Source organism: Malaclemys terrapin, chromosome 17, assembly GCF_027887155.1.
Source record: "Malaclemys terrapin pileata isolate rMalTer1 chromosome 17, rMalTer1.hap1, whole genome shotgun sequence".
In the NCBI taxonomy this organism is placed as follows: domain Eukaryota; kingdom Metazoa; phylum Chordata; order Testudines; family Emydidae; genus Malaclemys; species Malaclemys terrapin.
The window spans coordinates 6,691,749-6,716,374 of record NC_071521.1 but is presented as its reverse complement, the minus strand read 5'-3'; the positions used below and the strand labels follow the sequence as shown (position 1 = coordinate 6,716,374).

The 24,626-nt window shown below is 39.4% G+C and overlaps 1 protein-coding gene across 5 annotated transcripts in view; it reads left to right on the top strand.

The window, feature by feature from the left end:
* Window positions 1–24,626, top strand: part of SEC16A (SEC16 homolog A, endoplasmic reticulum export factor) — a 42,027-nt gene that overhangs the window by 12,742 nt on the left and 4,659 nt on the right. For 2 of the 5 annotated variants that reach the window (XM_054007214.1, XM_054007211.1), the window contains exons 3-29: window positions 120–265; window positions 2,943–3,031; window positions 4,134–4,269; window positions 5,570–5,768; window positions 7,053–7,230; window positions 8,161–8,303; window positions 9,471–9,532; window positions 9,776–9,914; window positions 10,322–10,564; window positions 10,975–11,072; window positions 11,959–12,040; window positions 12,505–12,622; window positions 12,936–13,047; window positions 13,340–13,445; window positions 14,149–14,289; window positions 14,438–14,551; window positions 16,562–16,766; window positions 17,612–17,863; window positions 18,591–18,679; window positions 19,726–19,773; window positions 19,961–20,122; window positions 20,780–20,857; window positions 21,096–21,152; window positions 21,822–21,927; window positions 22,288–22,425; window positions 23,402–23,493; window positions 24,552–24,626. In XM_054007214.1, coding sequence (XP_053863189.1) covers window positions 120–265; window positions 2,943–3,031; window positions 4,134–4,269; window positions 5,570–5,768; window positions 7,053–7,230; window positions 8,161–8,303; window positions 9,471–9,532; window positions 9,776–9,914; window positions 10,322–10,564; window positions 10,975–11,072; window positions 11,959–12,040; window positions 12,505–12,622; window positions 12,936–13,047; window positions 13,340–13,445; window positions 14,149–14,289; window positions 14,438–14,551; window positions 16,562–16,766; window positions 17,612–17,863; window positions 18,591–18,679; window positions 19,726–19,773; window positions 19,961–20,122; window positions 20,780–20,857; window positions 21,096–21,152; window positions 21,822–21,927; window positions 22,288–22,425; window positions 23,402–23,493; window positions 24,552–24,626 — 3,408 coding nt within the window. The remainder of the gene's footprint in view (window positions 1–119; window positions 266–2,942; window positions 3,032–4,133; window positions 4,270–5,569; window positions 5,769–7,052; window positions 7,231–8,160; window positions 8,304–9,470; window positions 9,533–9,775; window positions 9,915–10,321; window positions 10,565–10,974; window positions 11,073–11,958; window positions 12,041–12,504; window positions 12,623–12,935; window positions 13,048–13,339; window positions 13,446–14,148; window positions 14,290–14,437; window positions 14,552–16,561; window positions 16,767–17,611; window positions 17,864–18,590; window positions 18,680–19,725; window positions 19,774–19,960; window positions 20,123–20,779; window positions 20,858–21,095; window positions 21,153–21,821; window positions 21,928–22,287; window positions 22,426–23,401; window positions 23,494–24,551) is intronic. The other 3 variants (XM_054007212.1, XM_054007213.1, XM_054007215.1) reach the window with 3 other exon arrangements.

Genomic DNA, 24,626 nt, shown 5'->3' with positions numbered 1-24,626 from the left:
TTAGCCATAGCAAAATGTGTGTGAGGGGGGGGGGAGTGTTTTTTTTTTTTTTTATTCCATGTCAGATTTTCAAACAATTTAACTTACTAGTTGGTAATATATAAACCTCTCTTCTCGAGGATGATGTCTATGGACAATATGGTCCCCGCTACCAGCACTATGATAGAAGCAATGCTGCCTATGTGGAGCCTGGTGGTTATCGATATGGTGAGCCTGAGCGTCCTAGTTCCAGAGCTAGTCAGTGCTCTGATCGACCTCCTTCTAGGTATGTAATTACGGGACTATGCAAAGGTTTAGTGTGTCCTGATGGATTACATTTAATTATGCATAATGAACTTTTATCTTGTGTAGTTCACAGTATGGGACCTAGATGGTGGAAATGAGTCTGGCAATATTGACAAAACATTCTACAATTTAAATTATGCATGCTATTAAACACATCATCCAAAAGTATGAATTGCTGATTGTTTGCTGCTTTTAGAGGTGAGGGAACACAATGCCATGTATAAAATGACAATGATATGATTGCAGTCATCTCCTTACTGCTCCTTAAGCCTTCCTTCATGCCCATTTGTAGGCTGTCATTACTGTCTTCCCATTAGAGGGGGCTCAACAATAGATTCAGTCCTGATATTACCTATTTTCCGTCTGTCCACTGAGAGAGCAGTGCAGGTTACAGCCTCTTATTAGAGTTTAAGAGTAACATTTACAAAGCTGTGTGTAAGGGCTGGTCCACACTAACCCCCCACTTCCAACTAAGATACGCAACTTCAAGTACGTGAATAACGTAGCTGAAGTCGAAGTATCTTAGTTGGAACTTACTGCGGGTCCACATGTGACAGGCAGGCTCCCCCGTCGACTCCACGTACTCCTCTCGCGGAGCAGGAGTACCGGCGTCGACGGCAAGCACTTCTGGGAGCGATCCAGGATCGATTTATCGCATCTAGACAAGACGCGATAAATCGATCCCAGAAGATGGATTGCTTACCGCCGGACCCGGAGGTAAGTATAGATGTACCCTAAGAGGGTAATTCTCCAATCCTGTTATCAAATGGCATTTCTGCATGTACCTCTTGGGATTTGCTTTTGAAAACATACCAGTACATGTTGCCTATTGAGAGACAGATTTTTGTTCTCAGATGGGAGAGAGGATGTGAGTCAGATGGAAAAGTCCACAATTCTGCATCAGGTCAACTTTTCCACTGATGACCTTCACTGTGGTGATGTTAAGCTCTATCCAATTAACTAATAAAATAGCGTAGAGTTGTGGGAGGGGATGTGGCAAAAAAAGCTTGAAGTAAGGGAATAAATTGAAATTACTAATGTCAATCAAGAAGCAGCCAGTTTCCTTTTTCAAGGGTAACTAATTTATAGTGAATATTACATGAGTGATTTGTATGACTTTTTCATCCATCATAAGATATTGCGGTAGCAACGACATGTAAATTAGAAGTCGACAGGCTTTGAGAGAATGGATTGTCCTCTGGAAAGCATGAACCTCCCCCCAGTTGCCATCAGCTATATTTTCAGTAATTTTGCTATGGAACCTCCTTTACCTGGAATAATACGTATTGACAGCCTCTAAAAGGGAATGGAGGAAGTTATGGGTTTAAGTAGCAGTACAAACAGCTGCAATAGTCTTGTGCACATCTGAACCTCCAAAAACATAGTGAGAATTTGTGGTGAGTTGAGTTAATGGGATTGCTTTCTCTTGATAGCACTGTTCTCAGTGCACATCATCGCTCTCACAGATAGTATTTCAAAGCTCCTTGGAATCACAGCCTTGTAAAATTATTCTTGCCCTCTTGCTGTAAGTTTTTTTTTTTAAGAGATGAATAAAATTTAGTCTCTTTATCATAATAGAGAGCAGACAAGTAGATTTTTGTTTGGGTTGATAAATTTTCCTGACCATTTGTGCAATTACACAACTTTACTGTTCCTTCTGTCTGTTTGTAATGCTTTTATAAAATTCATATCTACCCTGCTAAGACTGAGCAAAACTAAATAATTTTTTTTATTTTTAACCAAAATAACAGATTTCTTCTATTAAAAATCAGTGTTTTATTGCACAATCCTTGACAACTCATGGTCCTGGCTCACAATGGTAGGTTAAGTATTAGGGGGTACTGATACTTAACCTATTCAGGGGGTAATGGTAGGTTAAAATTTTCAAAAGACACAAATGGGAATTGGTTGCCTTAGCTGCCTTTTGAAAATCCCTCCCAAAGTAGTCCAGGTTGACAAAATCTTATCAGATCAATTCACTCCTGCAAGAGTGGATGCTGTCTTTACAAGCTTCCCACTCACTGCTACACTGCTTGCACCTCTCTTCACCTATTCAGACACTCACTGAGTGTACACTACCAATTATGTGATGGGTTTGTGGTGTGGACAGAGACTTTCAGATTCATTTAATTGGCGGCATTGGTTGCTAAAAAATTAATCCTTTAGAAATGGAAAAGTCGATCCCCACCAAACATTTGTGCCTGGTTCAATAATATGGCTGACCTCGCATGAGTGGCTCTAGAGCTGAGAATAGTTATCTCAATACCTAGTTAGCTATACTGGCAGCCTCAGTAGAGAAGCCAGTAAGAATGCCAGTTGTAGTAATGGCTTTTGTGATGTGTTTAATTGTCCATAAGTGACTGGACTGACCACCAGATCTGTTCACAAGCCACTTAAGCTATTGTACGGTAACACCTTTCAGTCACTGATGGTATGGAATGATTTGAATTAATGATGTTCTGGTATATAGGCTCTAGTTCCCTGAACCTTCCACTTCCTGTAACTGCAATTTTTAAAAAACTATAACACTAAATATTCTGTTGTCATAGTGAATATAACTATCATCAGCTGTGTGTATCCTCTAACAACTTTAAGAATAGTCACTATGCCTCTTTTAATCATGGTATTTTATCTCCCGTATTTTTTTCCTCTTTCAGACAGGGGTATACTGAAGATTATTATAATCCGAAAAGTGGTTGGAATGATTACTATGCAGACTACTATGCAAACCCATATAATTATGGAGGTACAGTTGGACAATGAATTCTAAATTTTTCTGAGTTTAGTTGGTTCACAAAAAACATGGGAAGTGTAATAAAATTAACATCAGAGAACTGTTATAAAACTAAATTTGTGGTCTTTTCCTGAAATAGTGATATTGTCATATTTTCCACAGCTAATGAGAATAAAGCTTTCAGTTTGTGGAAAACTGATCCTCCTGCATTGCAGTTGTCCTTAATGCTTTGCTGTCATCTCTATATCCTTGGTTCAGTAGGAGGAAAAAGCAGAGAATTAAGTTTGAATTCATTGTTTTGATTCCCTATTTGACAATGAGGAAAATGGTCAAACTTTTCTTTTGCCTTAATTTATCACGGTAAAATTATATGGTGGCACATGTATGGGATTGCTTGCTATAGAGTACAACATATATCACTGTGCCCACTTGTGCCTGAACACATGCATTGTGGACAAATTCTTAATCACTGGAAAACTAGTTAATGATCAGAACATAAATTGACTCTACCTCAAACTGTAGCGCTCTGCACAAATAATATGCCCCACAGTCACCCCTGGGGTAACAGTGTTCTGGAGAGCAGCACTTGAATTCTATCAGACCAATGGGCATAGGGGGTTCTCGCCTCCAAACTCCAGGATTTTATATTGAGGGTTTCCATATTTTCTTGTAGAAATAATTTTGAAATACCTCATAGTAATTTAGATGAAAAGATCTATTAGATTGCAGAGACCATCCCTTTGAAAGAGTACAGTATAGTATCCAGATAATGTACATAACAGTAATCTGATAAATTTGGTTACACCCAAGTGTAGTTATCACAGGGACATGAAATTGATATACAGCCTTTTTGCTTATAGTTCAACAGTTCAGTCTATAACTTTTATTTGATCTCATCTGGTTATGGCAAAATGTATGAGTATACATATTTCTAATAAAATTAGTATCTCAACTTTGTTTTGAAAGCTTTTTTTTTTAATTGGATTTGTACAGTAGTTATCTCAGATGTTAACAAAACATAGGTGTATGCATTTCAGGAGGGAACAAATAGAGAAGTTCTGTGAGCAACTTACTGGGCAAAGATTTTAGATTAAACCAGTTCTTTTTTTTAAAGATCCAAGTCGCTGGGAACGGTATCCATCAGCATATGACTCCAGATATAGAGATCCCAGAAGTTATGACCAGAGATACTGGTATGACACTGAACAGAATCTGTACCAAAAGAGAGAGGCATATCCATATGATAACAGGTTTGTAAGCCATGCCCTTTATTTGCAGGCTTTGAGAGCTGGCTCTTTAGTGTAATTTATTGAAACTTTTGATTATCCAGAAAGCTTCAGAGTTACAAGTTATTCTGTAAAAGTTCTGGGCAGCATTTTTTTTTAATTCATTTTGAGGGAAAGTGTCTTACTCTAGGTAGGCAAATCTATTGCATGACAGACTATGAAAATGTTTGAGGTATAAAACAGGATTTTTTTGAAGTGTTCTTTATCAGTCTGCATGTTTTCTTTATGGGGAGGAGAATTGTTATGGAAATTGAGGTACATTAGATAAACCAGCTTTGAGAGAATGATTTTAGGAAAAATAGGACTTGTTTTGTAACTAGCTTTTTAAATGACTTAATACAAAGTCTAAACAGAAATTGAAGTAGGAAAATGTTCTTCAAATTTTCTGTGTTAGATGGATTCAGAATGGGATATTGGTCTTAATTTTGAATAGCCTAGATTTTTGCAATTAGTCTCTAACATAAGAAAGGCCGTACCGGGTCAGACCAAAGGTCCATCTAGCCCAGTATCCTGTCTACCAACAGTGGCCGATGCCAAGTGCCCCAGAGGGAGTGAACCTAACAGGCAATGATCAAGTGATCTCTCTCCTGCCATCCATCTCCACTCTCTGACAGAGGCTAGGGACACCATTCCTTACCCGTCCTGGCTAATAGCCATTAATGGACTTAACCACCATGAATTTATCCAGTTCTCTTTTAAACTCTGTTATTGTTCTAGCCTTCACAACCTGCTCAGGTAAGGAGTTCCACAAGTTGACTGTGCGCTGCGTGAAGAACTTCCTTTTATTTGTTTTAAACCTGCTGCCTATTAATTTCATTTGATGACCCCTAAACAACATTTCAAGTTGAAAGGGATACTGTCAGGGTAAAATCATGTCTTTTTAAAAACTGATTTTCATACTTTTGCTACTAACACATGATTACTACAAAATTTAAACTCTTTACTCCATCATTTGTTTACTTTTTGCACTTCATTTTGGACAGTGAACACAAGATTAGTCAATTTCACTTTCTGGTTCTCAGGTAGTTGCTATAAAGCTGGGTTTAAATCACAGCTAGAAAATATTTTCAAGGGAAAAAATAACTGAAGATATTTCTATTAAATCAGGTTTTGGACTGTCTACAAAACCTAAATCTGTGGACTAGTTTGTGACATGGTTTCTTTAAACTGTACTCTCTAGTTAATGGACCCAAATATCCACTGAAGTTAATTCTTCCCAGAATACAGGTTCTTATCTTTATTTTCATATTTCATTGCTCTTTAGACAAGACCGATACGAAGATCACTGGCGATATGATCCTCGCTTTGCTGGAAGCTTTGATGATGAAACTGAGCCTCACAGAGACCCTTATGGTGATGAATTTGACAGACGAAGTGTCCACAGTGAACATTCTGCCCATAGCCTCCGTAGTTCCCACAGTGTTCGTAGCCATCAGAGCAGCTTCAGTTCTCGCTCTCAGCAAGTGAGTTTCATATGAGTGCATCATGTGTTTGACTTTGTTCTGTTAACCCGCTTGATGTTAGGACTGGGGTTACCTGACAGTCTCTTGGATCAAATCTCTAGAAGCTAGTGGAAGATCATAAACATTAGTTATTTCGGTTCTTAGCTTGGGTTATAGAGGCATATTTTGAAAGTTCATATTCAGCAACTAGAGACTGAACATTGTGCCACAGTGTTTGCTTGATTTTAAAATATTTATTTGATAGTTCTTAGAGTCTTTGATTAGAACTAGGGCTCACGTTGTGCTTGGTGCTACATAAGAATATAGGAAGAAATGGTCTCTTTGGCTAATACAATTCACTGGGTATGGGAGCATTGCTACATTTTACTATAGTTGAGAATGTGTCCACGTTTCTATTTTTATATGTCCTGTTCCTCCCAAATCACAAGCATAAAAACTAATGCTGGGCTGAAACTTGGAATACATTTAAAGAGTTGAGGCTGTTGAATTGATATATAGAACAGTCTTCTACTGTAAGGTTTTTAAAAAATAAATAAATTACTCTTCTACTGTACAAATGCACAGATAATTCCATGAAACATTCTAACTGGTAGATGATTCTTGTATACTGTTAGTAGAGTTTGCATTTGCATTATCTGTAGTTTCATATGTTAACCTTCCAGAAATCCAGATGTTGTTTTAAATTTAGTCATCCATTTGGAACCCAAATGTTTCATTGATATTGGACATGGAGAATTGGAGGCTATCCAGGCATTTATACCGAGTATCCATATTCAATCAAGTCAGATTTTCTCTTATGTCCGGAGAGGCACTAAGAAAAGGTTGTGGGATCATTCTGATCTTGGCTGAGCTGCGGATGAAGCCACACTCCAGTCTGCAGATCATTCTATGAATTTTTATTCTTGGCAAAATACACACGCAAATAATCATTTAAAAAAGGAGAGGGAGGAGTCGGTAGAGAGATAAGTAAACCCACAAGTGCAGTCTGAGATGAGCAAATCAAATTGTAAGAGGGGAACATAGGGAAGTAGAGCATTAAAACAGACGACAAACTATTGTGGCTCAAGTCCATTATACCACTTGATTCATTGTGCAGCTTTCATAAAGCCAGTGACAGTCCTGTGCAACTTACTATATTAAAATACTTATAAGGAGCCCATATAGCTGCTAAGTGGGAGATAAAAAGCCCCTCAGTCTTGCTTGCCACACTATTCAGCCAGTGTGATTCTTTCCCCGCCTGCTATTATGTCTTTAATGCAACAATTACTAATATGTTCTATTCAGAGCCAGGTTTATAGAAGCAACCATGATCTGACAGCTAATGCATATGAAACCACCACCCAGCCCGTCTCGCTTCACACAGATTATCCATACGGCGGATACCCTGCTAACTTTGATGGTCAACAGCCTTTTACAGATTATGGCTACTCAGCTGAAACTGGATGGCCATCTGTAGAACAAGGTATTTGCAGAAACATGGGGGACGGTTGGGTTGAGAGGATAGTTAACAATTCTTTGCTTTTGTGCCTTTCATTCAACTTTAAAATGCTTTACAAACATTTATTGAACCTATTGGTAGTAAAGACACCTGTGTTCATAATAGATATTGAACTGATAACAGTAGAATGTAATATTCCCTATTTGTAGAGTCATAGATATGAGCTATACCTAAGGTAAGTTTTGTTAACTGTGAGGATAGTCCCTTGCTTGTTCCATCCTGGGTTGTCACTGAACAGTTCCATTATTTTATGGCCAGATATTAATTGCTACTGGTTACGTATTAAGTACGGCACACTTATTTTGCATTTGTGGTGTTTGCTGTAGAACCATGTGTATATAACGGGATGCTGTAAAACTCTCTTGAATCCAAGCATGCTTTGAATTCAGTCTACTCTTAATTCTTGGAGAATCTTTAAATTGACGTAACTTAGAAACAATTCTGTTTATATAATCCTTTGATTTTTCTATTAACCTTGCTTCTTGCAGTTAAACAGCGGTGTTTCTAAAAAGAGAGTTTTTCATATAAAGTATCAGTAGTTTTTAAAGAAAATATTTGTCAGAAGTCCTCTAAAACATAGAAATGTACTGGGGATTGATAAGCAATACGTCACTTATGGGAAAAATAATGCATTTAAATAAAACAATGTTCAAGTTCTCGGTACAGAACTTTTTCTTATTTCAAATTTCTGAGAGGTCTGCTCTCAGTTCTGTCTTGCATTTGATAGGACAAGTATAGCTATTAACTTGCTGAAGATAGTGTTTAGCCAACTTCAATAACTAGTTTTTCATGTCTGCTTTGATTGTGATAAGAACTATATAGAAAACTAAATAAAACATAAATAACTAAGTAACTAATTGAATCACTTGATTTTGATGTTTCTCTCTACTGTAGTCCCATCAAGACCCTCGACACCTGAGAAATTTTTAGTGCCTCATATCTGTGCAAGGTTTGGTCCTGGGGGCCATCTGACAAAAGTGCTGCCAAACCTGCCTTCAGAAGGACAGCCGGCTTTGGTTGAGATACACAGTATGGAGGTAAAGCAAAAGTATACCAGGAATACAAATGTGTTTGTTTATAATATCTTGTTTTTTTTCTAAAGGAAAAATAGGGCACTTCAGTTGTGTTATGGCTTTCTGTTGTATGTGCGTTAGTTTATAGAAAAACAAATGTTGATTCTTTGCTTCTGGAAGTTTCCTTATGTTTTCACTTTTGATTTCTCCTGCAAGCCCTTAGTGTAGAATAGCTATCTCCTTTTCTCACTGTGGCATTTGATTCATTAAAAAAGGATTTCCAAGTCCTAGGAAGGTTGGGATCTTGATTTTTTGTGTGCATGCAGCCATTGATTGAGACATGAGCATTTGTCCCTTTCTCTGCCGACTATGACGGTGATGGTTTGCTATCTTAGTGTATGGCTACACAGCCTGTGGCAGTGAATCTCTGAGCCCGGGTTGTCAGATTCAGACTCACAGGGCTTGTGCTACCATGCTAAAAAAGCTGTGTAGACATTGCCCTTAGGCTTCCGAGCTCCAGCCCGAGCCACAGCGTCTACACGGTATTTTTAATGCAGTAGCTCAAGCAGGAGTCAGTTGACCCAGGCTCGGAGGCTCTCTGTGTAGACGTAGGAGATTAAGTACCTTGTGTGTATTTCCCTTTCTCTTGTGACTCCACCAGTGGGCCAAAGGAATACAAAGTTTTTGGTCACCAGAAAGATGTGGACAGATTGCAGAGAGTTCAGAGAAGAGTGACAAGTGAGTTGCAGGATCTGATTTATGGGGACAGAGTAGAATGTGGCCAACATGACCAAGATAGAACACAATTATCTACAAGTATTTGAATTGTGTACACAGCAAGGAGACAGAGGAATTATTTAGAATGTCACAAGGAGATATGAAAAGGAAAATATAAGCTTAATACCAGGATAAACTTCCCATGAGATCTTCCACTGTGGAATAATTTCTCATGGAAAGTAATTAAAACATTTAAACTGGATTGGACAGGGCCCTAACAAACATACTATAGGGAACACAGCTGTTCAAGAGTGGTAGACTAGATGACACCATAGGTTATGTATAGCTTTTATTTATTTTATTTTATTTTATTTTGATACACTGTTAGGTACAAAATGAATTACTGTATAAATGGTGGAATTTATAGATGTAAGAGCTAATCATCATGCTTTTATGGTTTTGTATTTTTTTTAGACTATGTTGCAACATATGCCAGAACAAGAAGAGATGAGAGCCTTTCCGGGCCCTCTTGCTAAGTATGTTTTATGGATTTCATAAGCTGTTTTAAAATTTTCTCAGGCTTAATTTTTCCTTGTAATTTTGCATGGCCACAAATAAATTTAAACGGGTTTGATCAGATATCTTATCTATATTCCACAAGCCTAAATTTTACTGGAGGTTTGACTTTGCTCTGTTCTACATACTACTTATTGTGATGATGATGTCTGGCACTTCATACTGATTCTTTGTTTCATTGCATACTTTTCTTCCTCTTCCAGAGATGATACCCATAAAGTGGATGTCATTAATTTTGCACAAAACAAAGCCACACAGTGCTTTCAGAATGAAAATCTAATTGACAAAGAGTCTGCAAGCCTGCTTTGGGATTTTATTGTATTGTTGTGCAGACAGAATGGGGTATGTCGTATTTCTTAAATCTTTGTAAGCTTTCTCTTGATGCCCTGAAGGTCAGTTTTCAGAGCCTTTGTCTTTAGGTTTTAGATAAGAACCTTAAGATATAGCAGCTCAGTTTATGTGAAGGCGGCAAGAGTACGTAAGGTGTTTGTACTGGGCCGAGAATGCAGGTCAAATACTCAAAAGGCAGGTATTCCTCCTTAATCTTGCTGTTTGAAGTGCCAAATAAGATGAGAGCAATGGGTCTTTATCTGTATAGTCCCAATAGGACACCTGAATTGGCCAATCCAATCTTATCTCCTTTTGTCCAACCCACTGCATCATTTGTGTTAATTAACTTGTTAAACTTCAAGTGTTTAAAATAGTTCAGTCAAATTATTTCAAAGTGATTGAATTTGTTTCATTTATAGACCGTAGTGGGCACAGACATTGCAGAGCTTTTGCTACGAGATCACAAAACAGTTTGGCTTCCTGGGAAATCGCCCAATGAAGCAAACTTGATTGACTTCACTAATGAGGCTTTGGAGCAAGTGGAAGAAGAGTCTGGTGAAGCTCAACTCTCATTTCTCACCGATAGTCTTATAACCACAATTGACAGTCTTGAAAGAGAGACAGAGAGATTCAGGGAGCTTCTGCTTTATGGTCGTAAGAAGGTGAATGTTCATATTGTTGCTTAAAGTACTGGTTGAGTTTGGTTTTTTTACTTGAATGTATTGTTCCAAAAACCACATATCCTTAAAGCCCTGGTGGCTTGCATATAATTAAAATATCAAGTAATAAAAATGAAAGCTACATAAATAGTAATGTATATAATATGTAATATTTATGGTACCATCGATGTCCTTGGCACTCTACAGTAAAGAGAGAGATTCCCTGTCCCAAAGAATTCACAATTCAAAACCAAATTATATTGTAACACACTAGCATGTGACTTAATGAGTATTTTCAATTCATAGTCATAAGATATCTGCACTAGAAATCATTAGTACTTTGTCCTGAGTGGTGTATTGAACTTGTTCCCCAGTAAACTCATTTACTTTTCATATGCTTTCTACATTAATAGGATGCTTTGGAGTCTGCCATGAAGCATGGATTATGGGGTCATGCTCTGCTGCTTGCCAGTAAAATGGACAGCAGAACACACGCAAGAGTCATGACCAGGTAATGATTTGTTGCTTGATGATGATTATGATTAGAATATGCTGTAAGTATGGAATAGCCATTTATTTCCCATTAATTAGGTAGAGTCCTGTGGCTCAGAAATTGAGGCCACAATTATGATGTGTGCTTGTGCCTATGAAGGAATTCTGCTTTAGATATATTGTCTGGGTGTGTCATGTTGCAGCTTTAGTTTCAGGGATTTTAGCCTTTAATGTTAGACTTCACAGAATTGCAGTGGCTGCTACAACTGTTGGCAAGAGCTATTCTGCCACCACCTTCACTGTAACATGATTTCCTCTGTGGATCTGAAACCATGCCGTAAACTGACTTACTAGCTGACTGACAGATCTGCCATACAAACTATAGAACGTTAATGAAAATGGGGAGGGGGGAATAGCCTAGGAATTAGCTGCACTTCACGTTTCAAAAACTCAGATTTTCACAGTAACGGGATTAAATACGCTATATGTATGCTTGTCTTCCTTCAGAGTTTTGCATGGCTATTTCCCCAGTTACTTTTGGGACTTTTAATACCCAAGTAATGTTACGCCCGTGCTCCTTCTTATTTCGGAAAGAAGCAACCATCTTCCAGCAAGGACTGTCAGTACACAAGAGCAGCATTTTCTGTCCTCCCACAGCTTCTGAGACAATGTTACAGCTGTCTGCTGGCACTAGGAGCCCAATTCTTGAGATTGTTCCTAGGCTTGTATTTGCATAGGGCTGTACTGCAGGTCCAATAGTTTAACCAGTAACTGTTTTAAAGATGATTCACTGGCCAATTACACTTATTTCACTGCGGTGCTGTGAAAACCTCCTTTCTCAAAGCTAAACTAAATGTAAACATGTGAGTCGTGTTAACTGCTTACCTACAATTGTTTTTATGTAGATTTGCCAACAGTCTTCCAATTAATGATCCTCTGCAAACTGTTTACCAGCTCATGTCTGGAAGAATGCCAGCAGCATCCACCGTGAGTTTTAAGAATAAGCTTCAATTAAGACTTGTATATGTTCTCTTGTGAATTACCTCTTACAGCACACTAGTGGTATGCTTTTACATACAACTGGGTTCCAAAAAGAATTAGGTAAGTTCACGGAGGATAGGTCCATCAATGGCTATTAGCCCAGATGGTCAGGGGTACAACCCCATACTTTGGGTGTCCCATAACCCCTGACTGCCAGATGCTGGGACTGGATGATAGGGGATGAATCACTTGATAACTCCCCTGTTCTATTCATTACCTCTGAAGCATCTGGTACCGGCCACTGTTGGAAGACAGGATAGTGAGCTAGATGGACCAGTAGTATGGCCATTCTTATGTTCTTGCATACCTGATCTAGAATGCAAAAATTATTCTAGCCCTTACTCGGGTTGTACTCCTTATCCACGCACCCTTCCATTCTATGGCTTGATGAGTATCTACTCTAATTCTAGTGCTGTGGAGATGAGAAATGGGGAGACTGGAGGCCTCATCTTGCGATGGTACTATCCAACTTGACCAATAACATGGATGTGGAATCGAGGACTATTACCACCATGGGAGATACTCTTGGTAAGTAATTTGAAGTTGAATCTGTGGAGAATAAAGTGAATAAATAGCAGGGCTGTTTATATTGGGAGCAATGGAATGGATGTGGGCTCTGAACAAATGAAGGGTTTTCTTAAACTTAAATTGCTGGGTTTGTTTTATGAAAACTAACAATTGCTACTTATACAATAAAACCAAACCTTTTTTAGTTCTGCGGATTTCTGTTTTGTGAGAATAAATTGGAATTCTAAAGAACCAAAACAATTCAAGATGCTATGAATTAGTTATGTACCATTCAGATACAATTTCACGGAAGATCTATTGTGCTTTGTTTCAGCTTCTAAAGGCCTTTTAGATGCTGCTCATTTTTGCTACTTGATGGCCCAGATCGGGTTTGGCGTTTATACAAAGAAAACAACAAAGCTTGTCCTAATTGGATCAAATCACAGGTGTGGAATTCAAATTACTTGCCTTTGTTTTTGTAAAACTTTGCTATTTAAAAGACAAAAATAGAAGGAAATGGCTTGTGATATTCTAACAAGTAACATGCCACAATAGATAATTATTTAACCAAAGTTGTTTAGGACGTAGCTGCTTATTTCTGAAGCATGGAAGTTGCTTGCTCTGATGCTTTCTACTCAGTAATGCCATGTGACTAACTTTTGATGTGCCAGTAACATTCCATAATCTAAATTAGAGGTAATACGTTAAAATTAATTTGTTTTTCCACTTTTCTCTCAGCTTGCCATTTTTAAAGTTTGCCACCAATGAAGCCATTCAAAGAACAGAAGCCTATGAATATGCACAGTCACTGGGATCCCAGCCCTGCTGTTTACCCAATTTCCAGGTTAGCAGCAGTTCTGTTTTTTTTAATGTCATGTTACAGGTTTTGTATGAAGTGCTCTTTATCCTTTATGAATGGTGTGGTGTTCGCTTTTGTTGCGTACTCTTTCAAGTACTTGAAGGACCTGGTCTCTCTCTCAAACTTGCTCCCAAAAGACTCCTGATGATGAAAATAATGCAAGGTCACTTTCCAGTGCAAACAAAAGTTAAACTCAGGAATGATTTAAACGTTTAAAAAATCACCCCATAATTTTGGATCTTTGTTTTCTGTTTGGCATCCAAATAAACGTAGATCTTTTAAAGATTTAATTCTACATTTATGACTGGATCATTGTACTGTGTAGTTCTAGGATTTTCCTTTTCTAGGATGCTAATCACTAAATCTGATTTTCCCAAAGAGCAAATATTGTGAATTCCAGACTTCCAGAACCTAAATTAAAGGTAGTGACTGAATTTAAAATTCAAAGAAGAAATCCAGCAGGATTTGTTTTGTACCTGTTGTATACAATCTGACCAGCCTCCCCCCCCCTTGTAGAACTTGAGTGGAGGAACACTTTGAAAGCTTTTTGACTAGTATTCATTTTTAAATCTAGAATACATGTGATAATGGGGTACTTTAGTTTGTGGCTGGAGTAACAAACTGCCCTGCAATATCTTTAGAAATTATCTGGGCATGCAGTATAACTTTACCTTCTTGCATTCTACAGGTTTTCAAATTCATCTATGCTTGCCGACTAGCTGAGATGGGACTTGCTGCACAAGCGTTTCATTACTGTGAAGTGATTTCCAAAACTGTTCTTAAAAATCCCTACTATTATTCGCCTGTGCTTATCAGTCAACTTATTCAGGTACTATAGGGATAAGTACTCTTCAGAATTAAGCACTCATGGCTTGATACATATTGGTTCATGAATGATAGTTTAGAAATCTCTAAAATTTCTATTTTATTGACCTCTTTACCAATTTTGTTTGTTTTTATAATGCTTCCTTTGATAGATATCATCTCAGTTGCGCCTGTTCGACCCACAGATTAAAGAGAAACCAGAGCAGGAATTATTTATTGAACCTTCGTGGTTAGTACGACTTCGGCACTTGGATGGACAGATCAAGGTATAAAATCTGCTTTCCAAAATTTAAAGGCTTCCATGCTAAGATTTTTACTTAAGATCCTTTTCATAAAATGCTTTTGTGGAACACTTGTTCTTGTCTAATAATAGATGGGAATTATAAAATTCTGATTTCTTACATATTAAAGCTACCCAGTTGCATACCACTTAAATCAGGATGATGTGCATGCTTGTGGGTGCCCCGGTTTTCAGTGTAAAATAGTTGAAAGATTGTGTGTGTGTGTGTGTGTGTGTGCAGGGCCGTCCTTAGGCATATGCAGCATATGCGGCTGCGTAGGACACCTGAAAATATGGGGCATTCCTGAGTCTTAAGCTTTGGCTACACTGGTGCTGTACAGCGCTGCAACTTGCTGCACTCAGGGGTGTGAAAAAACACCCCCCTGAGCGCAGCGAGTACAGCGCTGGAAAGCGCCAGTGTAATCAGTGCCTGCAGCGCTGCACGCTCGCTCACAGCGCTGCAAGCTATTCCCCTCGGAGAGGTGGAGTACTTACAGTGCTGCGAGAGCTCTCTCGCAGCGCTGGCGGCGCGACTACACTCGCGCTTCACAGCACTGCAGCGGCAGCACTGTGAAGTCCCAAGTGTAGCCAAGTCCTTAGTGTCCACCCTCCCGCCTTTTCCTATCCCTGTTCTGACCCTTCTTGCAGGCTCCCACAGCTAGCTGCTGCAGCCTGGTGAGTCTTGTTCTGGAGGGGATCTAGTACTTAAAAGTGAAAAAGCCTGCCAGATCTATTAGCACAACACTGAAACTGTTAAAGAGCCATTCAAGTGGTAATGAAGCCATTTAACAGACATTTGCTAACCACCAGGTATATGCTGCCAGTTTTTGAATTTACTGACAAAAACAGTTGTGCATTACTGTCATATTTACTCAGAACAGGTTAGCCTACAGGACCTTCACTTAAAATTGTCTTTAAAATATCTCATTAGTGTGTTCCTGAAGACTATAAAATCACATCTCTAAAAAATCCTTGCACAATCTGAGTATTCATCTTTAGCCTTAAATGCGTGGATCTTCAGACATACAGTTTTTTAAATAAATCCTTCAAAAGGCCACCCTTATCTAAGGGCTGGTCTACACTGGGGGGGGGGGGGGGAGGAGAAGGGAGGGATCGATCTAAGATACGCAGCTTCAGCTACGTGAATAGCTTAGCTGACGTCAAAGTATCTTAGATTGATTTACCTTGGGTCCTCACGGTGCGGGATTGGCAGCCACGGCTCCCCCGTCGACTCCGCTACCGCCGCTCGCTCCAGTGGAGTTCCAGAGTCGATGGGGAGCGCGTTCGGGGATCAATATATCGCGTCTTAATGAGACGCGATATATCGATCCCCGATAAATCAATCACTACCTGCTGATACGGCGGGTAATCTGGACGTATCCTTTAATACACACGCAAGCCTGGGCTGCCGTCGGGCATAGGGGCACCAGTTTAATAATATTGCATAAAACCCCAGAAATCCTAAGGATGGCCATATGTGTGTGTGGAATAGACTTCTTTATGCATTCTTGTGCAAGGAGAACTGTAAAACTCCAAGGTTTTAATACTCCATAGGAGCAAGCAGAGATGCACTTCTTAAAAGAAAGGTGAGCGTGTAAGCATTGATCGTAGTAACTAACTACTAAGTTGCAACTATTAAGTTTCAAACACTGCGGGAGAGGGAGGTATGTTGATTTAAAAAAACTGATTCTATTAATATTTTTGTTTATAAAACTTGCCTTTTGCTTTTGCAAAAGCTTGTTTTTTGTTTTGTTTTGTTTTTCTCTTAGCATCTTTTTGGGGGGCTGAACTCGATCTAACAATGACCCTTGACTTATTTTTTACCTGAGAAAGTTGTGAATGGAAAATCTAGTTGCAAAGTTTTCCCTTCCTCAACTTCAAGAAACTAACAAATGATCTTTTTTTATTTAGAAGACTTTCCTTGTTATGCTCTTCCTGGGTTGTGAATTTAACGTCTTATAGTGGTTAATAGGCTTTTGTTTTCTCCTAACTACAGGATGGTACGATAGCTTACAATGCAGATAGATCCACCCCTCAGCAGTATGCCTGTAGCACACCAAGCTCTGAATTAGACCATATCAGTCAATGTGATGGAACAGGAACTGGACAGGACATGGGACCTGCTACTGAAAACCCATTGTTGGCATCCTTGTTACCTAATACGGTGCACCCCATGCAAGGTGTGCAGCTAATGCCTTCAGGTTAGTATTTCACATTGTTCTCCATGTGTGTCAAGGGAAAGAACCAATACAGTGGACTACAAAATAAAGAAATCACTTAAAAGTTAACCTAATGGGATTTCATTTCAAAACTATATCATTTTAGTTATAAATTGGCTCTTTTTGAGATTCATGCATCATTAGAAGTAAGAATAACACTTCCTTACATAATTGCCAATTAGCTTTTTCTATTGCACATTAGTGGGTGTAAAGATTGTATAGTTCATATAGAAACCCATAAAGGCATAGGGCTCATGTCTCATTTGTAATGGGGACAGAAATAGGAGATGATATTTGAAACGTAACTGGGAGTGTTTAATAGTCCCCTTTTGACTTCAAAGGAGTTTACTGCTTTTTTTAAAACTGTGTTCATTGTCTTTTGAACATGTTTTGTTTTGTACATTGGATGCTTCTAATCCTATTGCTGCTTCACGTTGGATGCCACAGGAGCAAGTGTGAGAACTAAGGATGTAAAAAATGCCAAGCAGCAACAATGGGAGTATTGAGGTCTATTCTCCCAAGTAGGCATTCCATGAGCATATCCATATGGAGGTATTAGATCCTCCTCAGAGAGAGAAGTCTCCTGGTATGGTGACTTGCTTAACTTTTGTCAAATAAACAAATACAGACTAAAAAAGACTTACTGCCCATGAACTGCAATAACTTCTTCACAGTAAAATGCATCCCTGTAAAGTATACAAATAGTCTGTGTTTTACAGATGAGGTGGTTGGAATTGGAACTGAGCAGATCCTGGCTCCTCAGTCCAGTGCTTAGACCATGTCTCTCTTTTTTGTTACCAGTAATTTTCTTAAATTTTGTTCCGCAGCCCCTCAGACTATCCTTGAGGGATCAACAGCTATGACTCCTCCTTCTCAGCAAGAAACTGGTGGTGGTGTTTCTTTCTATCCTGTGGCTCCTCCCTCTATTGGGCCAGGGTCTGGCTTTGCACCACCAGGCTTTCCAAATCAATATGGAGCTGAACAATCTTCACTGTACCTGGTATCTGCAGTGCCACCGGGAGGACCACCTCCTCACGCAGCAGAACCACGGCCAGAAGAGCAGTTAAACCAGGAAACAGGTTTGTGCTCTGAATAAATGTTTTCCCTGCCTTTAAGGGCACTGAAGTCTTTCTGGAGATTGAGTGCACAGTAACTTGTTTCAATCATTAAAATTGTGCAGTAAATCTTGGGTAACGGAGTGTAGAGTGAAAACTTAAAAGAAAGCAAAGAATCTCACTGAGAAGAGTTGAGTACTACTGGCTTTGCATATCAGGTTTGACATAAATCCAGTGTAAGTAAATGAATGACAGCCTGTTCCCTACTGGACACTTGTCCGTCACAAAACCACTACCTAACGTCGTCATGTGGGCAATTTCTGTTGGAAATGCTCACAATTGGAATTGGAGGAAGTTCTCTACCTCCAACTCAAAGTGAATGTTTAGAACTGTGGGGATCATAGAATTTAAATAGTAGGAGATGCTGCATGTGAAGGCTGAAGTCCACTGACAGAGCTATGCAAAAAATCTCGCACAGCATCACCCTAAGGAATGTCTCACTTAGCTGGTTCTCACACTCCTTTTTAGGAAACTAAATACACATGAATAAACTTAAAAAAAAGACATCAAATGCAGTTCATGCAAGCCCTGAAATTTAATGTTAATTCTTTAACGCATCAGGTTCTCTAGCACTAGAATCACTAACCAAGTTGGGTAAAAGTTATCACAGTTCTAGTGCAACTACTTAGACATCTATTATGTGTTGAAAACCACTGAAATTTACTAACTTGCTCTGTTCTTGTTTTTCAAGCAATGCAGAGAATTCCCCAGGAATCTCCAATTCAAAAGACTTTCCCTGAACAAAGAGAGGAGGATTTCTATGGCAAAATGGCAACTATGGTATTTTTATATCATACATCCTTAGTGCTTTCTCCAAATCGCACTATGCAAATGTGGAACTCATTATTCAGTGGCACTCTCAAATACTAAGTTCATGAAGTGCACCTCAGCACCAATCCAATCTTTTGTTGCAGAAGAAAAAAAAATCCAGGAGAAATGTGAGACCTACTATTTTAAAATACTCGTGGAAGTAGAAAATCAGACATGTTGGATTTAAAATGTTTATATGCCAACCCACCAGGACCCAGCAGGGCTGTGGCGTATATCAGTGGGAGAGAAAAGCAGATCCTAGTGAGCAAGTCTGCTGACCGTGCTTTTAAAAGACAGTATTGATTTGCACTTAGGGAGTCCTGCCCTGAACAATGGGTGGTGCTATCCAAATTGTACATAAATGTTCAAAACCTAGCCAGGAACATCTGTTTTACTGTACAGCAGGTATTTTCAGTGTTAAGTCACTTAAGTTGGACATCTCCTAGGGAACTAATTTAGCCTCATGAGATAACAGTTGCTTAATTGAAACAGAATTAACATTAACTTTGCTTAATAGGGACACGTTTGGCTGTTGCCAATGGATGAAGTGGTGTTAACCACTTGTTAAATAAATAAATGTACAAATCTAAACTCTGATATTTTTAATACCAAAGTTGCTAAATAAAGATTTTAAATAATAATTTAAAGATTACATACAGACAATGTAGCAAACTTCATTATTCACTGCAATATTTTTGTTACCTTTACTTTTTTTACAGCCTCTCTCTCAATGGGGATAGCTGTTTAATGAGTGTGTTCAGTGGGATGCCCTGACACGATTACCTCCTTAATAGATTGGACACATTACTGTGAAAGCATAGTTAGGTTTCAGTTTTCTCTGCCTCTGTACTATGCACCTAAACCAGAGGGTAGAGATGTGCCTGAACAACTAACTCAAATGGCTTGGATTTTGTTTGGGAACATGTAATTAAAATCGGAAATGAAGGGGACTGTACTGTCTACCTTTTGCTTAACTGCTTGCTTATTAAGCATGTGCTGGCTTTGTATCTAACCAGGCACCGGGACGAAGATCCAGATCCACCTCTCAGTCTTCAGCACACATGGTACGCCGTGACCAGGCTGGTTTTCACTATCTCGTCATTCCTATCTACATTTCACCCACTTCTAATGACTTTGCATCTCTGTTATTACTGACATTTTCAAAAGAAGGAATTTCTTAAGCAAAATAAAATCTAATCCCTCTAGGTTAGTAGTAAAATGATTTAAAATCCCTGCGTATTTGTAATGCAGGGCTATGGGCGAAGATCTCGGACCACCTCAGAATCCTCCACCCATTCTATAGGACGAGAAAGATGCAACTCTGCAGCAAAGCAGCCCTCTCCTCCTCCTCCATCCATTCCAGAAGGGAAAGAGACCAACAAAGAGATCAGGAAGGAGCCAGCAGCGAGAAAGGTAAATTAAAACGGGTATCTGGTTACAAGTCGCAATGATTAATGGCACCTTTGGTAAACTATGGGGCTAAAATGGGGGAGAGGCTGCTTACCTAAATCATCCGATGAACATTTTGTCTTGACTATTGCAGCCGCCATCTATACGTTCAGCTCAGGCCCCAGACTCCAGCATGTGCAGAATGCTGCCACTTGGCTTTCCAACATGCACTAAAGTTACATGCACTGAAGCACGACACACATTGCAGTTGGCTTCTCATTCTCATCAGGAGCCAGTTCAAAATTGCCTTCTCTGACTTCAGCCAATCTCTCAGAACTTGTCTGACTCCCCATTTCCGCTCAGTTAGCACTGACCTCTTGGCCTGCCATACACCTGTCTCCACTGAGAAGAGCTTTCTCCTCTGCAGCTTCTTACATCTGGCTCAGCCATCTTGTATCCCTCTGCCTCATTGAAATTCATGATTTCAAATTTTAACTACTAGCATCTTTCTCCTTTCCATATGAGCCTTAATTTTTCTCTATTGATTGTCATTTAAACTGTCTTGGAATGCAGTTTATATGAAGGACTAATTGAAATGGAATTGTATGAAGTTAGATTTTTAAATCTGCTATCAGCAGATTCTTAGAGGAATACACTAAAAAGCCTTGTATTTATTTTTAGAGTGGTGCAAATTGGCTTCGCTGGCTGATGGGAAAAGGAAAGAATGAAGCTCACCTTCCAGATGATAAGAACAAATCAGTAAGGGCCCTAAACCGCAGCACACATCACACACGTTAATTTGCTCAAACTGTTTTCTAGTCCATAGAGTATGGATTTTTTTTTCTTGCGGCCAAACAAAACTTTATATATAAAGTTTTTTCAAAATGCCTGGCTAATTCTGAAAATGGCTTTCAAAATTAATATTAGAAATGATTTGCTGGTTACTAGCCTTGTGACCGATTTGCACTCTTAATCTTGAACTGTGATTTCTTCATAGATTGTTTGGGATGAAAAGAAACAGCGCTGGGTTAATTTAGACGAGCCAGAAGAGGAGGTAAAATACTGAGGAGTTTCTCTTTTTCTTTGCCTGAGTAGATAAGTATCAGATAATGGGACTTCCAAAAAGTGGCTCTTAAAAGCCATCTTTGCTGGCTTACTTTGGGTTAAAATGTAGTATGACATTAACTGCAACTGGTAAACAATTTACATAAATCAGAGTGATATGTTTTCTGGGTCCGTTTCTGCCCTCCGTTACTAGTGTGGATCCAGTGAGTACTGTGAAGTTTCTTAAGGGGACTTATTCTGATTTACACCAGTGTAACTGAACGTAGACTATGGCCTGTGGGAGTTGACACCACTAAGACCACTTTTTCTCATCCAGAAAGTCATGATCCTGGTGGGGGCAGGGAGAGGTGTCACTAGGCATCACATTTTATTATAGCCTAAAGCAAAAAAATCCCCTCCTGCACACCCTTACTCTTTAAGGTCAAATATTGCTGTTGATACTTTTTTTTTACGCTTATAGTCCGTGTCAGGAGATTGTGAAAATGTTTGATTTCAAATAAGGGGTTGCCTGCCTGAAAAGGTTGCGAAATACTGAGCTAAACTGGGGAGGGAGGGGAATGTGTCCAATTACATGCTTGATGGGAGTAGGCTAAGGAAAACAGAGAAATGTCTGCTTTAAAAATGCCATTCAAAGGCTAATACTGTTTTTTGCTTCCAGAGCAAACCACCGCCACCACCACCAGCCGGGTTTCCTAAAGCTCCTCAGACTGCTCCACCTGGGCCCGGGGGTCCACCCGGTGTCAACATGTTTTCCAGAAAAGCAGGTAACCACACGGCAGTGAATGGCATTCCTCATTGTAAAGGGGAAGGCTTAAGATTGTCCCTGTTGTGAGGAACCCTAAGGCGAAGTTGCCACCCCTTTTGGAGGTGGCTTCTTGGATGAGCGCGTGGCAGCTTGCCATGTCATGGTGGTGTGGGCAGGATTGGCCTTGCTGGGTAAACTAGCATCACGATGGTGATTGCTGCCAACACCACACCCTGTGATTCAGAGTTTACCATCTTCTCCTTGGGCCTACTTTTTTCTGATCCTGAAAGATGTTCTAACCAGAAGACATGTTCTGTCTCCATATTACATTTTTACTGCAAGCTGACTTATTTCCATATGTATGTTTGTCCTGTTTCAGCAGGAACCAGAGCTCGTTACGTTGACGTTCTAAACCCAAGTGGAGCGAAACCCAGTGGTGCTGTCCCTGCCCCATCAGACCTGTTTGCCCCCTTGGCACCAATGCCTATCCCTGCAAACTTGTTTGTTCCAAACTCAGGTGCGTAAACCCAGTGCAGATAAACTGCAAGAAGCAGGCATCTTAAAGGATGCTTATCCATTACATGTATCACAAATATCCTTTTGGGCCAAAAAATGTTAACTCCTGTTACTATTGGTCTAAACTTAAAACTTCTTTAAAAGGCATTGAATTCCATATGAGCCTGGAGACTGAAACTGGGCGAAAACAGCTACAGCTCTGCATGTCACAAACCTCGTCTTTTAGAAAATGTTTACTAAGAGGGTTTACGTCTTAATTGTCGTGGGCAGCTAGGACCTCAGAACAACAAATCTGAATGGTTCTAGCACCTGTTCTCCAAACAACATGACACTTTTAAACATTGATGTTATGTAGTAACTCCATTTTTATTTAACAGGAAATGGGAATTTTTTACTAGAACCCACACAGAGCATCTCCTAAAACAATCTGATGAAGCAATGTATGTTCTTTGCTAGACAAAAAGTGCTTTTGTTTCCCCCAAAATTTGAACTGTGCAAGGTGACATAATTCATCAACCCTTATTCATATTTTGCTAAGTACTTGGTGTCAGTTTTTGTTTCTTACTCACCTACTATTTCCTGTCCCAGAATCACTTTTTCTGGGCCATACCAGCATATTTTCTTGCTGCAAATCCTCTGTTTGCTGTGTTGCTCCAAGGTTTCCCATATAAAATGTATATGCTTCCATTGCATATGGCTAACTATATTAGTATAATTAGCTGTGCGCTCATCCATTGAATAAGACTTGCCACCATCTTTGAGGGGAGATGGAAGAAATAATGGAAATATGTCTAATATATTTTTCCTTGAATATAATCAAACCAGTGTAACTTTTCAAATGAGATTTTTAATTCAGCTCATTCGCTGATTACAGTTTGCTACTCTGAAAACCTGGTTCTACCGTTGATCCTGTTCCTCATATATCTGTAAGGTCTGATACAGTGTTCATTTTGGGTTAAAACCGGTTTCTTCTGTAGTTCCTGAGGAGCAGCAACCTATGGAGGGGAGCGGGGCACGAGAACAGACATCTGCAAATCAAGTCAGCACTGATGCTACTACAGAACCACAGGTAGGTTAGTAAAGATGCAAACTACCATTCCTATCCAATTATCACTTTTATTGAAAAACTAAGTATTACGGTTGCAATTTCCAAGTGGTGTAACTTAAAAGGCATGTTATACCTGTACATAAATAACCCCTAGTGAAAGCAGGGATAGAACTAGGAAGAGGAGACAGAAGAGAAAACACAGGGGAAGAAGGAAGATGGAAGACTGCCTGGGCCCCAGTTTTGTAGGCGCTCAGTGTGGGTCCACAGGCAGAGCACCTATAGGATTAGGATCCCTTCATTATTTTTCCTGGTATATAATATGTAGGTAGTCACTTTATATCTCACTGGTAACTTCTAGCCTGAGAGTGACATGATCTACTCCCTCTGTGGAGATGAAGCATCTTTTCCATGCTTCAGTACTATTTACCTTATTGTTCTTATTACTCATAACTGTGTTGTGTAGTCAGGCCACATTTACGTCATTGAAATATCAGTCAGTACACGGGCAGGAATTCTTTGGTCTTATGACTTCCTCCCAAAATGTAGAATTTTGTAATACCAATAACCTATTAATATAATGCCCTACCTCCTCTGCACACCTCCATATCTGCCACATATTTAAGATGTAGATTTCAGATATTTACATTGTGAGCTCTTTGGAGCAGAGACTCTGTTGCGGTAGCACAATAGGGGCTCAATCTAACTTGGGTTCTCTGGGTGCTACCATAGTACAAATGAGTCCTAATTAGAACTCCTAACGACTCATTCTTTCCCTGCAGTAGTTGCCATTGAATCTCAGTGTACTCAGCTGACTCAATCCCTGATGGTTTAGTAAAATGGCTCTTCTCAGGGCTATGCTTGAAGGACACCCAAAAGCTTCAGGTCGTGCAGAATGTGGCAGCCTGTTCAGCAGTGTTAGCCTGATCGAGTTTGTTATATCTCAGTGTATTGCATTAGGGTTGCTTCAGAAGTGTTAGTACAAGCATAAAGCAAAACAGAATCCCATTGGAAATCTACATTGGGTCTCGCTGACTTAAGATATTGAAAATGAATAGGGTTCCTTTTTTTTTTTTTTTTAGTATTTAAACTCTACAATGCTTCCACCTGGTTCTGAACTCCCTGGGTCCAATCCAGATGGCTCCCAGTCAGGAGAG